The 11,412-nt window shown below is 42.1% G+C and overlaps 1 protein-coding gene across 2 annotated transcripts; it reads right to left on the bottom strand.

Annotated features, from left to right (window-relative positions):
* Window positions 1-6,453: 6,453 nt before the first annotated feature.
* Window positions 6,454-11,186, bottom strand: Spry2 (sprouty RTK signaling antagonist 2). 2 transcript variants are annotated; one of them, XM_004845207.3, is made up of 2 exons: window positions 10,998-11,186; window positions 6,454-8,235 (listed from the first exon to the last, which is right to left on the bottom strand). In XM_004845207.3, the coding sequence occupies exon 2, from the start codon at window positions 8,182-8,184 to the stop codon at window positions 7,237-7,239; it is 948 nt and encodes a 315-aa protein (XP_004845264.1). In that variant the 5' UTR covers window positions 8,185-8,235; window positions 10,998-11,186; the 3' UTR covers window positions 6,454-7,236. The 2 variants fall into 2 exon arrangements, with proteins under 2 accessions (XP_004845264.1, XP_087049108.1); XM_087192982.1 differs by lacking the exon at window positions 10,998-11,186 and adding an exon at window positions 9,329-9,481.
* Between the last annotated feature and the right edge of the window lie 226 nt (window positions 11,187-11,412).

Below are 11,412 nucleotides of genomic sequence, written 5' to 3' on the forward strand. Positions count from 1 at the left end.
TCTTGTTTTGGTTTATTGAGACAGGCCTCATTACGTACCCTACGTAGGCTGGGCTCAAACGCGTGATCCTCCTGCCTCAGTCTCCCTACTGCGGGGATTATAGGCATGTGCCACCCATATCCAGCCCAACTGCAAAGATGTAGTTCTTAGGACTATGAATGAATTCTTAAAATCCCTCTTTCTGGTAACGCTCTCAAAATAGATTAACTTTGGATAAAGCTAAAGTCTATAAGTCCATTAAAATAACAAAAATGCATATATACATGTAACACACAGTATACGTTCATATATTCTCTCTTTTCAGTACCTGGGATCGAACTAATGTAGGAATTTTTCATGTAAGAATTTCAGAGGTCCGGGCTGGGGATTTAGCTCAGTGGTTCTGGTGCCTGCCTCACAAGTGCAAGGTCCCAAGTTCGATCCCCAGTCCCAAAAAAAAAAAAAAAAAAAAAACAATTTCAGAGGCTTACTACTGAAAATGAAAATTCCAAAGCTTTGGTCCCAGTAATCTCCGCATATCCTTCAACCTCACCTCTCTCATTCAGCTGATGGCCTTCCTGTCACATGTCAAAAAGATAAACATTCTCCCCACTGCTTCTCAGCTGCCTCTGGGGCATAATTTCTTTCTTTCTTTTTTTTTTTCTGGGGCATAGTTTCTTAAACTGGGCACTAGTGACACTTTGAGCTGGATGACTCTGTTATGGCAGACGTCTTGAGCACTGTAGGATGTTTAGTGTCATTCTTGGCCTCTACCCTCTAGATGCCAGTAGTTTCTTCCTACCACCAGCAGTGAAAAGCAAAAATATTTTCAGATTTTGCCAAAAGTCTCTTGATGGAGGGTTAAATAAAGACCCAAGGGAGGAAGTGGATAATGCTACTGGTCATTTTCTATGATTTAGCATCCAATCCTAGATTATCAGCTTCAACAGTTATAAACAATCATTTTTCCCCACCTATTGTAAGGCCATCTATACTGACACACAATAAATATTAAATCAGTGACGAGAAATTTTACCCTGGGCCTGCATTTGTTTGTTTGCTTTTCCTTTTCGTTTCTTTTGCAGTGCCTGGTATCAGCCCAGGATTTGAAACCTGCTAGGCGGGCGCTCACTCACCAAGCTGTACAGACCCCCAGGCCTACAGTTTGGTTCTAATCATCTGTAAGACCCCAGGTCTTACGGGGTTCACATCATGCAACTTTTCACAGATGATTAGAACCAAATCAATTATTTGTAAAATAATTCATATTTTCAGTATTTCCAAAGTTTAAATCACAATGCAAACAAAACTAAATTAACTAAGCTTTATTCTGATGGGATCAGTCAGATTTCAGATGACACACAGACCTAAACACAAGTGTTGATTGTGTGCTTGCTCATGTTCCTGGGGTTAGTTCCTTACTAGCTGAGTCACAGTTCAGAAACAATCCCTGTGGCATCCTAAATTTTAGCCTTGATGACAGAGCAGATACTAAAGGCTCAATAGAAGCCTATTGCTTGATGCATGTAAGGTTACTTGGTCACAGGTTTTATAATGTTCACATTTATAATATGCATCTTTAAATGCTGTTCTCAATTTAGAAAAATGACTTTCCATTAGGAGTCTTACAAAATTTTCTAGTCTGGGTAACCAGCTATCAGGGCTATTTTATGCCTGCTTTGGAGCAGGAAAGCTGTGGTTCAGGCCAGGATGGGTACACTGAGCCTATTAAGAATCTGGAGAAAGACTGGGCATGGTTGCACATGCCTGTAATCCCAATATTTGGAGAGACTGATGCAGGAGAATCACAAGTTCAAGGCCAGCCTGGTCAGCATAGCAAGATCTCATGTAAATAAATAAAGCAAGCAAGCAAGCAAGCAAGAGATATGACTCAGTGGTAAGGCAGTTGGCTTGCAAGCAGGAGGCCCTGGGTTCAATGCTCAGTAGTAAAAGAACCCCTCTCCCCCCATAAAACAAAAAACTGTTAAAAAAAATCTAGAGGGATGAGTTGATACAAATATGTATTAATCAGAATCCTGCTTGACTGCAAGAGCTATTGATTCAAAGTCAACAAAGCTGATGATATTTGGAACAAAAGCTATTTTAAAACTAGAAATGGCATTACGTAACTATTGGAGATGGACACACACCTGAGTTTTGAAAGCCAAGCAAACCTGAGCAGCCTGATCTCAGGTGTTGTTTTTTGGCAAGGGTAGAATTGCACTATAGCTCTACATTTCTTTTCACATTATCACTTTCTTCCTCCCTCCAGCTTGATTATCCCCAATTCATTTTTTACAAGTATTCATCCTTCTCTAAATACCAATGCAAGTTAAAATTATGGGTTAATGGCGAGAGGTAAATTCCAGCAAGAACTGGAAGAACAAGAATAGACGAATCTTTTCAACTTAATTCTTAGTTATATTATCTTGAAAAAATATTTTTAAAAATTGTGTATTTTCAAGGTTTTAGTGAATCATGTATTTCAAAATTAAGAATAAGCACAGTAAAATGTAGCTATCCAAATAATCACGGAACATCTCTTCATTTCATTTAGACTAAGAGATATGGGCATGGTAGATATAGTTTCATTTAATACTGTTAGTTCAGTTGCAACTTCCTTAGCAGAATCTCTTCTTCAGGTATTAAAATATCTGCAGCCATTGCAAAGGCACAAGACCAAATCCACTATTGAGAATGTATCCTTGCTCGTCCTAGAGTTTGTACTCTCATAGCACCTTTCTTCTACCTGTTCTGATTCTTGTCTTTACAGTAGAAACTCTTTCCTTTGCATTAGGATCAACTGGTCCTGTGATTCATAAGTAGCCATTCAAAACAGGGCCAGGGATTTAGCTCAGTGGTTCCACTGCCTGCCTTGCAAGCGCAAGGTCTCGAGTTCGATCCTTGGTACCAAAAAACAAAAAACAAAAACAAAAAAAAATACGTAAGTTGAAATGCTAATTTTGGTTCCCATATTTCATTCCAAGTGAGCCCTTATATTAACCTAAATTATTTATTCTTCTGTATAGTAACAACTGTTTTGAAACATAAACCCTTGGGTATGCTGAAGCCTTACATGCCCCATCTAGGCAAGTCAGAGGTCAAGACTTCATTCTAATCGCCTTTAATAGTTTATTTAAAAGTCCAAGCTGCCAAATAAGACTGGCTTTTAGAAATTTTTTAAATTAGCCAGGCATGATGGCACACGCCTATAATTACTGTTGTACTCAAGAGGCTGAGGCAGGAGGATCACTGTTAATTCAAGGCCAACCTGGGGTAGTGAGTTCAAGACCAGTCTGAACTACATAGCAGGACCCTGCCTGTCTAAAAAAAAAAAATCTTGAAATTAACCAATACAGTATTATATAAATGTAAACCATTTGCTAGGCATGATAAAAATTTAACTTTTTTTTTCTCTATTGCTGCTTTTCTCTTTTGTCTTTTTTGAGATAAATTAAGTATTTTGATCAGAGGGGCTATATTATGGGTGGAATTCACATTTTCTCATTATTCACGTTTGTCTTTCAAGATACAAGGAAGATCATAATGTAGTATCCAAAGAAAATCCACAATACACAATCTGATTGGTTTATTCTCCTGTCGATGGCTGAGCCAGTGATGAAATATTCCAGATGTGTAGCTTCATTCTGATGTTCAGTTCCAAGTCAAATCAGATAGGCCCTGTTAAAAGCTCTGGTCTGATATTCTCTCAATGGGGATACTCTTAGCCAATCACAAAAAAGTGAGGCTTTGGTCCAAATTAAAATCTAAATTAACATGACCATTGCCTTAGTTACAAACAAGAGTAACACTGATACTGATACTACTGACATAGCTAGTGAATAACCTACTTTCATAATTTTCTTTGCTAAAATAGTATAAATTATTTTTCACACAATAACAAACTCGCTTTTGATGTACAGTTCAGCCAATTTTCAAAGTCGAGATTTTCAAACCTACATTCTGGTTTTCACACATTTAGGAGAAGAAAGCAAATGGTCAACTGTGTATATAAATGAAACTCTAAAGGATTAAACTTTTGAAAGTTTTGACCTATATGCTCAAAAGCTAACAAATTACATCAAACTCAAGAACTGCTTATCAGCCATCTCACAGGAATGTAGAGAGAACAAATTCATTTATCTGTCATCAGTACCTTAACTTATATAACCTGGAGTCAGGTAGTCCTTGAGACTTAAGTATACTGGAGAAAGAAGTTATGCAAAAAGTTTGGTTGGGCTCACTTCTGTGGGTTTTGGCTTTCTTCTTGCAGACAATCCCCAGAGCATGCTCCAACGTGGCAGAAATTGGGCAGAGCCTTAAGATCTCCTCCTTAAAACATATAAATGAATGTTTTAAGTAATGAGAATCAAGTGTAATTCTTAAATGAATTTCAAACGTGGAACGCGTACAGGTTCAAAAAACTAAAAGGCCAAAGAAACAACAATTTTCTTAAATTTTCCCTAAATACTTAGCAGTCATGTTTGCTGTATCGTTATACTTTCAATCTATGACATCAGCATAAAGGCTGTTGGATTATAAATTAAATGCTTTATAATGATATGAATTTCCAAGTTCAGAGATTAAGAATTTGAGGTTGTTATCCCCTATTTGTTCCCAGGGGGTGTTTTCAATCTATTTAGACATAAACATTTAACTTTCCATATTCTGAAAATGAATTCTAAACTCATTTATAAACTGGGCATATAATTGGTTGGGAGTTCCTGAGGAATCCAACTTTCTTATTTGTCTTTAAAGAAATTTTCACCAGGGCTTATTATATACCTATATCAAATCCTCTTCTAACCTCAATTGACTGTTATGCTTTATATTCATATCAGTCAGTTACACTTTATAGCAGAGTACATTAAAAAAAAGCTAAATAAGAAAGCAATGCTTAGGTCAGCAGTTCTCGATTGCACAAACCAGTTGTGGAATGATACAAAATGCAAATTCCCAGGCCTCATCATTAGATTCCCATTCAGTAACTACAGGGAAGTTTGCAATCTACCTTTTCAATAAACACCCAAAGGGGATCTACTGCAATTTGTCTACAGAATACTTTGAACACTACTCAGTGCAGGAAAAAATTTTGACTCTCCTAATTTTTGATCAAAAAAACTGTCAATGCATGAGCAAAGCTAATGAGTCAAAAATTTTGTTCTTAACAAGTCCTGAAAACTACACTGAATAAGAAACCCTGCTTTACTTTTTAACGTTCTAATTCTTCCTTAGATCACCAGAATTGAAATTTAAGCACATTAGAATGAACATTCAGTATCCTGAAGTGGAAGAAGCTTAAGAGTAAGTAATCTCTAAATTAATTTAATGTGGTGTTGCTGGAGAACGTTCAGAGGAACTGAAGGTCCTAACAGCAATGTATGAGCCTCTTAGGAGGCTGGATGGTTCCTTGAAAGCCAATTTTAAAACACAAAACAGAAGACAACCTGTACTAAGTCCTCTTAAACCAACAGAACAGGAAACAAGAGATTAAACAATGACAAGTAAATCATTTCCTAGACTTCCGGTGATTCTTGGCAGCAAAAGGTTGTGCTTTTGGGTTAAAAAAAAAAAAAAAAAAAATCACCAGCCACAAAGTGACTAATCGAGTGACTTAAGAAAACCTAATATTTGTCAAGATGGGCTTGTGGCAGCTTGCTGTTTGTTTCCAAAAGACAACTCCGAAACACACTGACTTTTGCCATACTGCATCTTTTTCCCAGAGTAAAATTTAACAGTTTTCTAGATAATATGACCAAATAAGTCAGGGCTTTAAGTTGCCCTACTTTGGGATGAACTGTAAGACCAATACAGGATGAAATGGCATATTATAACCAAATCAAAATGTTACACTTTTCATATGTTTTTGTAACACAAGATGTTGATGAACTTCAGTGCCTAAAACCAAGCAGACTAGAAAAAACAGTCATGATTAGCTAAGAAAACATTTTTGCCTCAGTTATAAGGACTGATCTGTGTACGTATGTTCTATGCTCAACACAGACAGCATTCAATAAATGTTTGCTGAACTAAACTCGTTCCTCTAGTTTTGAATTATCTTCAAGGCATTCATTCTTCATACTGTATGCTAAGAAAATGTCTAATTGTTAATCTTTTGAGAAATCTTAAGTAAACCAGCTCCAATTAAAAAAAAAAAACCCTTGCATAACATAGGCATATCAAAGGCAAGTCAACAAATCTGCAAAAACAAAGGAAAAGCAGAGCCATTGAAACACTCAAAGGAGTTCTCAAATGATTAAACAGAGTCAAGTGTCCAGGTATTTCTCTTTTGATAGGTAGCATTACCTCTCAAAAAATCATCTAATCCGCCTTACATTATAGCAGAGGTCATCTGACAAAATCATCTGACAGATAAGCAAAACTATTTCATTAAAATGCTAGCCTTAACATAAAATGCAATTTCTTGCACTTGAAAGAAACAAAGAAAAGGTAAAATAAGACCAAAGAGCTCAGTTTAATTTCAAACGTTAATATATTTTCTATTTTATATTGAACATATGCATCTGTAACCCCTCATTTGCAGCAACTATCACACCCTCTTGAAAGGGGCAAAATTTGTAAGATGCCTCTTAAAATAAATATTCTTTTTTATAAAATAATAAAACTTCAAATAAATATTCTTTACACTAAACAATATGTTGAAAAAAATTAGAAAATAAAGGTTGGATTTTACTGTAACTGTACAATATACATGAAGTCCAAAGGGAAATCAGAGTCTTACAATAAAGGCTTTCTGTAAGGCAAAATACAATCTAAAAACATACCGATTGATTCACATTCTTCCGAATGTACAACATATTAGTATAATATTTTGTGACTGTGCCATGTAGTATGGCACAACTTGTTTTTCACAGTTGCAAATATTATTGTATATACAAAAATATAGCACATTATCTCTGGAGAAAACAATGGGAAAAAAGTCATCTGCTAATTTACAAATCTTGCAAAGACTATTCACAAACGAAAACTGCCTAGGAGTGTCTGTTGCTTTAGCTTATGCGATAAGTGGGTCACCAAGTTCTGTACCCCTCACTTTGAGCTTCATTAGCTGATTCTAACAAGCATGTCAGTTAAAAATGGCACACGGACAAAAAGCATCTCACTGCAAACAGCAAAGAATATCCCAACCCTCTATTAACAGTACCAAGATTACAACTGTTTAGTTGGTTGCATCTGTGTGTTAAAAAAAAAAAAAAGGAACAATCCTTAGTACTGTAATATTCCTGATTAATAATGCTATGTTGGTTTTTCAAAGTTCCTGGGGGGGACAGTGGGAACTTTGCAGCAAACTGTATTGGAGTTTTTACAACGACATCCAGGCCTGTTAACCCGATCATAACAACCCTGGCACAATTTAAGGCAACCCTTGGCTGGAAGGTAACACCATAAACAAGGCAGAAAGAGGGACATGACACCCATGGCCGACCACCGAGTACAGCAGTGAGACTGGCTGCAAGAACAAGGGTTGTCAGCACAGTTGTCCTCGTCATCATTAGAACAGTGATAGAAGAGGCCTTTCACACAGCACACACAAGTCCCATAGTCAATCACGTTCTGAGCCGAGCAAAGGCACTGCTTGTCGCAGATCCAGTCTGATGGCAGGGGCCTCGGGTAGGTGCACTCCTTACATTTGCACTTGCCACAGTCCTCACACCTGTAGGCGTGCTGGCCCAAATCTTCCTTGCTCAGTGGCTTCAGCTCACCGGGTTTGAGCTCGGATTTGGGCTGCACTCGGATTATCCCATCAGTAAGGGGCCCCGAGGAGAAAGATGATCCCAACAGTCTCTGTTCAGAGGAGCTGCTGCTGGCACTTGTCCTTGTGCTGCTCCGGGACCCTGAGCTGACTGTGCTGATGGACCTGGAGAGAGGAGCGCGCAGAGACGTGTGGACTTGAGAGTGCTGGAGCCTGGGAGGCTGGCGGTGCTCGGGCAGACCGTGGAGTCTCTCGAGTTTGTGCTGAGTGGAGGGGCGAGGAGCAGGCTTAAGCCCAGGTCTGGGGACCACAGTAGGGCCCTCTGTGTACTCATTGGTGTTTCGGATGGCTCTGATCTGATCCAGAGACAACACATGTACCTGCTGGGTGAGGGCATCTCTGGGGTCAGGCTCCCCGCGCTGCCTGCCACTGTCTCGGGGTGCCTGCAGCAAAGGCTGCGACCCGTTACCACTGTGAGCTCTGGTCTCCATCGGGTCTTGGAGGTGTGGTCACTCCAGCAGGCTTAGAACACATCTGAACTCCTGGAGAAACCAAGAGGAAAGACAACGGTTTATACTCTAAGATACTGCTCCCTCTCCACCCACCCGAGTTGACTCTTCACCTTCCACATCTCCTAGAAATGGGATTTGAAATGGAGCGGCACTGCAGAGGCATGAGAACAGACTTATGATCAACGCACATACTGCAAAGTAAAAATTATGGCTGGGTACTGACAGCTCTGCAACCCCGTGATGTGCAGTGACACAAAGCTGATCTTTGTCTGAATCACTTAAGTAACAATTCCTTATTCAAATAAACATACAATCTGGAAGGTTCAGGTTCAATGTAAAAACTGTAAGAGTAATGCTGGAACATAATACTGCTTCCAACATTTTCAAAAATTGAACTACCTTTTCAAAACTTGTAATTGGTTTAAATTTGTCAGTCATTTTTGCCTTGAACATCAATAAAGGCAGCCTAGAAAATTCTTTCTTCATCTGCCTTTACAGCACCCTTCTGATATGCCGTCCAGAACTGTAACTTTTTCACATCATGCAGGATGAATGCCATGCGTTTCTCCACGGTCAGTTACAAACTCCGCAAATTTTAACTATCTAGTAACACAAAGTTATAGGATTAAAAGCAAATCACTTTAAGTCCTATTAGGTATCAGAAAACATTAAAGCATCTTACACAACAAGCAACAAAGAAAATAGGAACTTATTTTCAACTTCTCAATTTCAGAATCAAATAGTCTACAACCTGATAGCCTAGAACACCTTAGAATCTGTAGCCTAAAGGTTGTTTTTTTAAAAATAAAACCTATCTTACTTTTTTAAAAAAAAAATTAATGGCTGAGAACATAAACCAAATGGTAGCAATAGGAAGTTTTACAAATTCAAGTGTCACATTTTAAAACTTAGCTTTCTGTCAAGTAATACCCTAAACTGCAATTGCTTTAGGTTTCAAAATTATCATCCTCCTGTCCCGAGCCTACATGAAAATAAAGTGAAACAGGTAAAAGTGGACCTTTATCCAATCTCTGATTTTTGGAAAAGAGCCGCAGCGAACAAGGCAGGTGACAAACGCCTCCTACTTCATAACAAGACAGTGGTAGAAACCGGATCTGCTCACCTCCAACAGAATGGCAGACAAGACAACGCTTCTCTTTGCTTTCACTCCCTTTTTATCGGCTCTGTCTGAACCCCAACACCGTCCCTAGCAGGTGGGACACAGCCAGAACCCCCGGGGACTTTTCTCCCGGTGGGCTGACGCTGTTTGGGGGCCAAGCTGCCCCCCCAACCCCGCGAACACTCCCAGGCGGGGGGGGCGCGGGCGCCTCGGAAGGGGACGTGTCAGGCAGCGCACGAGCGCACTTCCCCCGCCTCCCCCTCCCCACAAAAACTCCCCCCACTCAGGAGATCCGCCTGCCAGCGCCAAGAGGGAGCCACCCCAACGTCCCCACCCCGTGGAGGTCACACAGCCCACACCGGGCTTTGCAAAGGTCCCCTAACGTCCAGCACAGGTTTCCAAACCCGAGTCCCAGGGAAAGAAAGCCGGCCTCGGGCGCACGGCCAGGACACAGCTCTACCCACGAGCGCACAGCGACTCCACGGTGCACCGACCCCGGGGAGTACTGCCTGAAATCCGTACACACCAACCTCCTTTTAGATCGCGAAGGAAGAAATCTATTTCTTAGCGTTAAAAAGATAATTAACTTTTTTTCCAGAGACCCCCCCTAAACACGCCGAAAGTGCAGGACCCAGATTCCTGGGCTGGAAACTTTCGGTACAGATTTGTTTGCTGAGCAAAGTAGAATCATGGGGGGGGGGGGACCTATTTCTGACGGCTCCTGCCCTTCTCCTTCGCAGCCCCCCCCCCTTCTGCGCTCTCCCAGTTCCTCCCTCCCCTTTGAGAGTGCTTTGAAACCCCCATTAAGAACAGTGTGTGATCAGACTAAGGATGAAGGGGAAAGGACTTCAGCACTGGGGTGGGGCAAACCAACACAGAAAGCGCTTTGTAAAAAATGCACAAGATTAAAAAAAAAAGAAAAGAAAAATACCTGCAACCTTAAAGGGGGGAAAAACTATCTTTTTTTTTTTTTTGCTACTTTCAGGTAATGGAAAATGATCGCGACCACTTGATGACTTTCTGTACTAGGTCGAAAAAAAAAAATGACCTAGACCGATCGGAGAACGGAAAAAAGAGAAAGCTGCACCTCGGAACCTGAGAGACACGGCGCCAGGCTGGGCGACGCTCCCACCGGCACCGGGCTAGACTCTGTCCACACAGAGCAGAGGCGGGGACTCCCTCCACCCGGCACTGTCTCGGGTCCCGATGAGGCGAGCAACCCAGCCCCACCGGCGCCTCCGCTGCAGGTCAGGCTCGCCCAGAACTTTCGCTGTCCTCAGAGCGGAGGAACAGGTTAGAAACGCGAGCGACTGCAAGCGCCTGCAAGGGCGACCTAGAAAACAAAGTGTTTGCCCTCCCTCTCCCGCTCTCAGCGCCAAATTCGCGGCCAAGGCAGGGCTTGGGGGCAGAATCGAGACCAGGCGTCTTCCGCGCCGAGGCCCCTAGAGCGCGGGTGCGCGGGGTCGGGGTCACCCGTAGGCTGGGGACACTGCACCCAGCGCGCTCGGCAGCCCCGCCAAGGCAGGCCCAGCCCGTGCCCGGGACAGGGAGATCCGCGGGCAGCCTGAACGTTCAGGGAGAGGCAGACCCCACTCCCCGCCAGCTGCACCTACTCCATGTTGCCCACTGCGCGCCAGCCACGGCTCCAGCAGGAGAACCAAACGCGCCTCACCGTAATCGCGGCTTTGCACCAACCTCTCCCCCTCGGATTTTCTTCTTTCTGCGGTGTGCAAATAAATCCAGTCCCGATGCAAACTTTTTCCCTTCTTCCCAAACTCTGCTTCAGTCCAGCTTCCGAGCAATCGGAGAAAAACCGAGTGGAAAATTCGCTGCCAAGTCCCCCCTCGCCGTTGAACACTACGGGGCTCGGGGCTGGAGACGACCCCCCTTCTAGAAGCGCACGCGGAGTATTTCCTCTTTTTTTCTCAATGAACAAGAGGCCGAAGCGCCAACAGCGAGTCTCTTTTCCTGGCAGATGAGCGAGAAAAGAAACGGCCTTACAAAGAACCTAAAGCCGGATCGCCAAGACCTGCGGACCGGACGCCTCGGAGCGGAGGCGGCGCGGGGGCGCGGGGCGCGGGGCCGCG

This window comes from Heterocephalus glaber, unplaced genomic scaffold, assembly GCF_053883595.1.
Source record: "Heterocephalus glaber isolate CG9 unplaced genomic scaffold, H.glaber_assembly_v1.0 deba00001577, whole genome shotgun sequence".
Taxonomy (NCBI): domain Eukaryota; kingdom Metazoa; phylum Chordata; class Mammalia; order Rodentia; family Bathyergidae; genus Heterocephalus; species Heterocephalus glaber.

Bases quoted from the DNA above. Each gene is read 5' to 3' on its own strand.
- Spry2 (XM_004845207.3), bottom strand. From the start codon at position 8,184: ATGGAGACCAGAGCTCACAGTGGTAACGGGTCGCAGCCTTTGCTGCAG.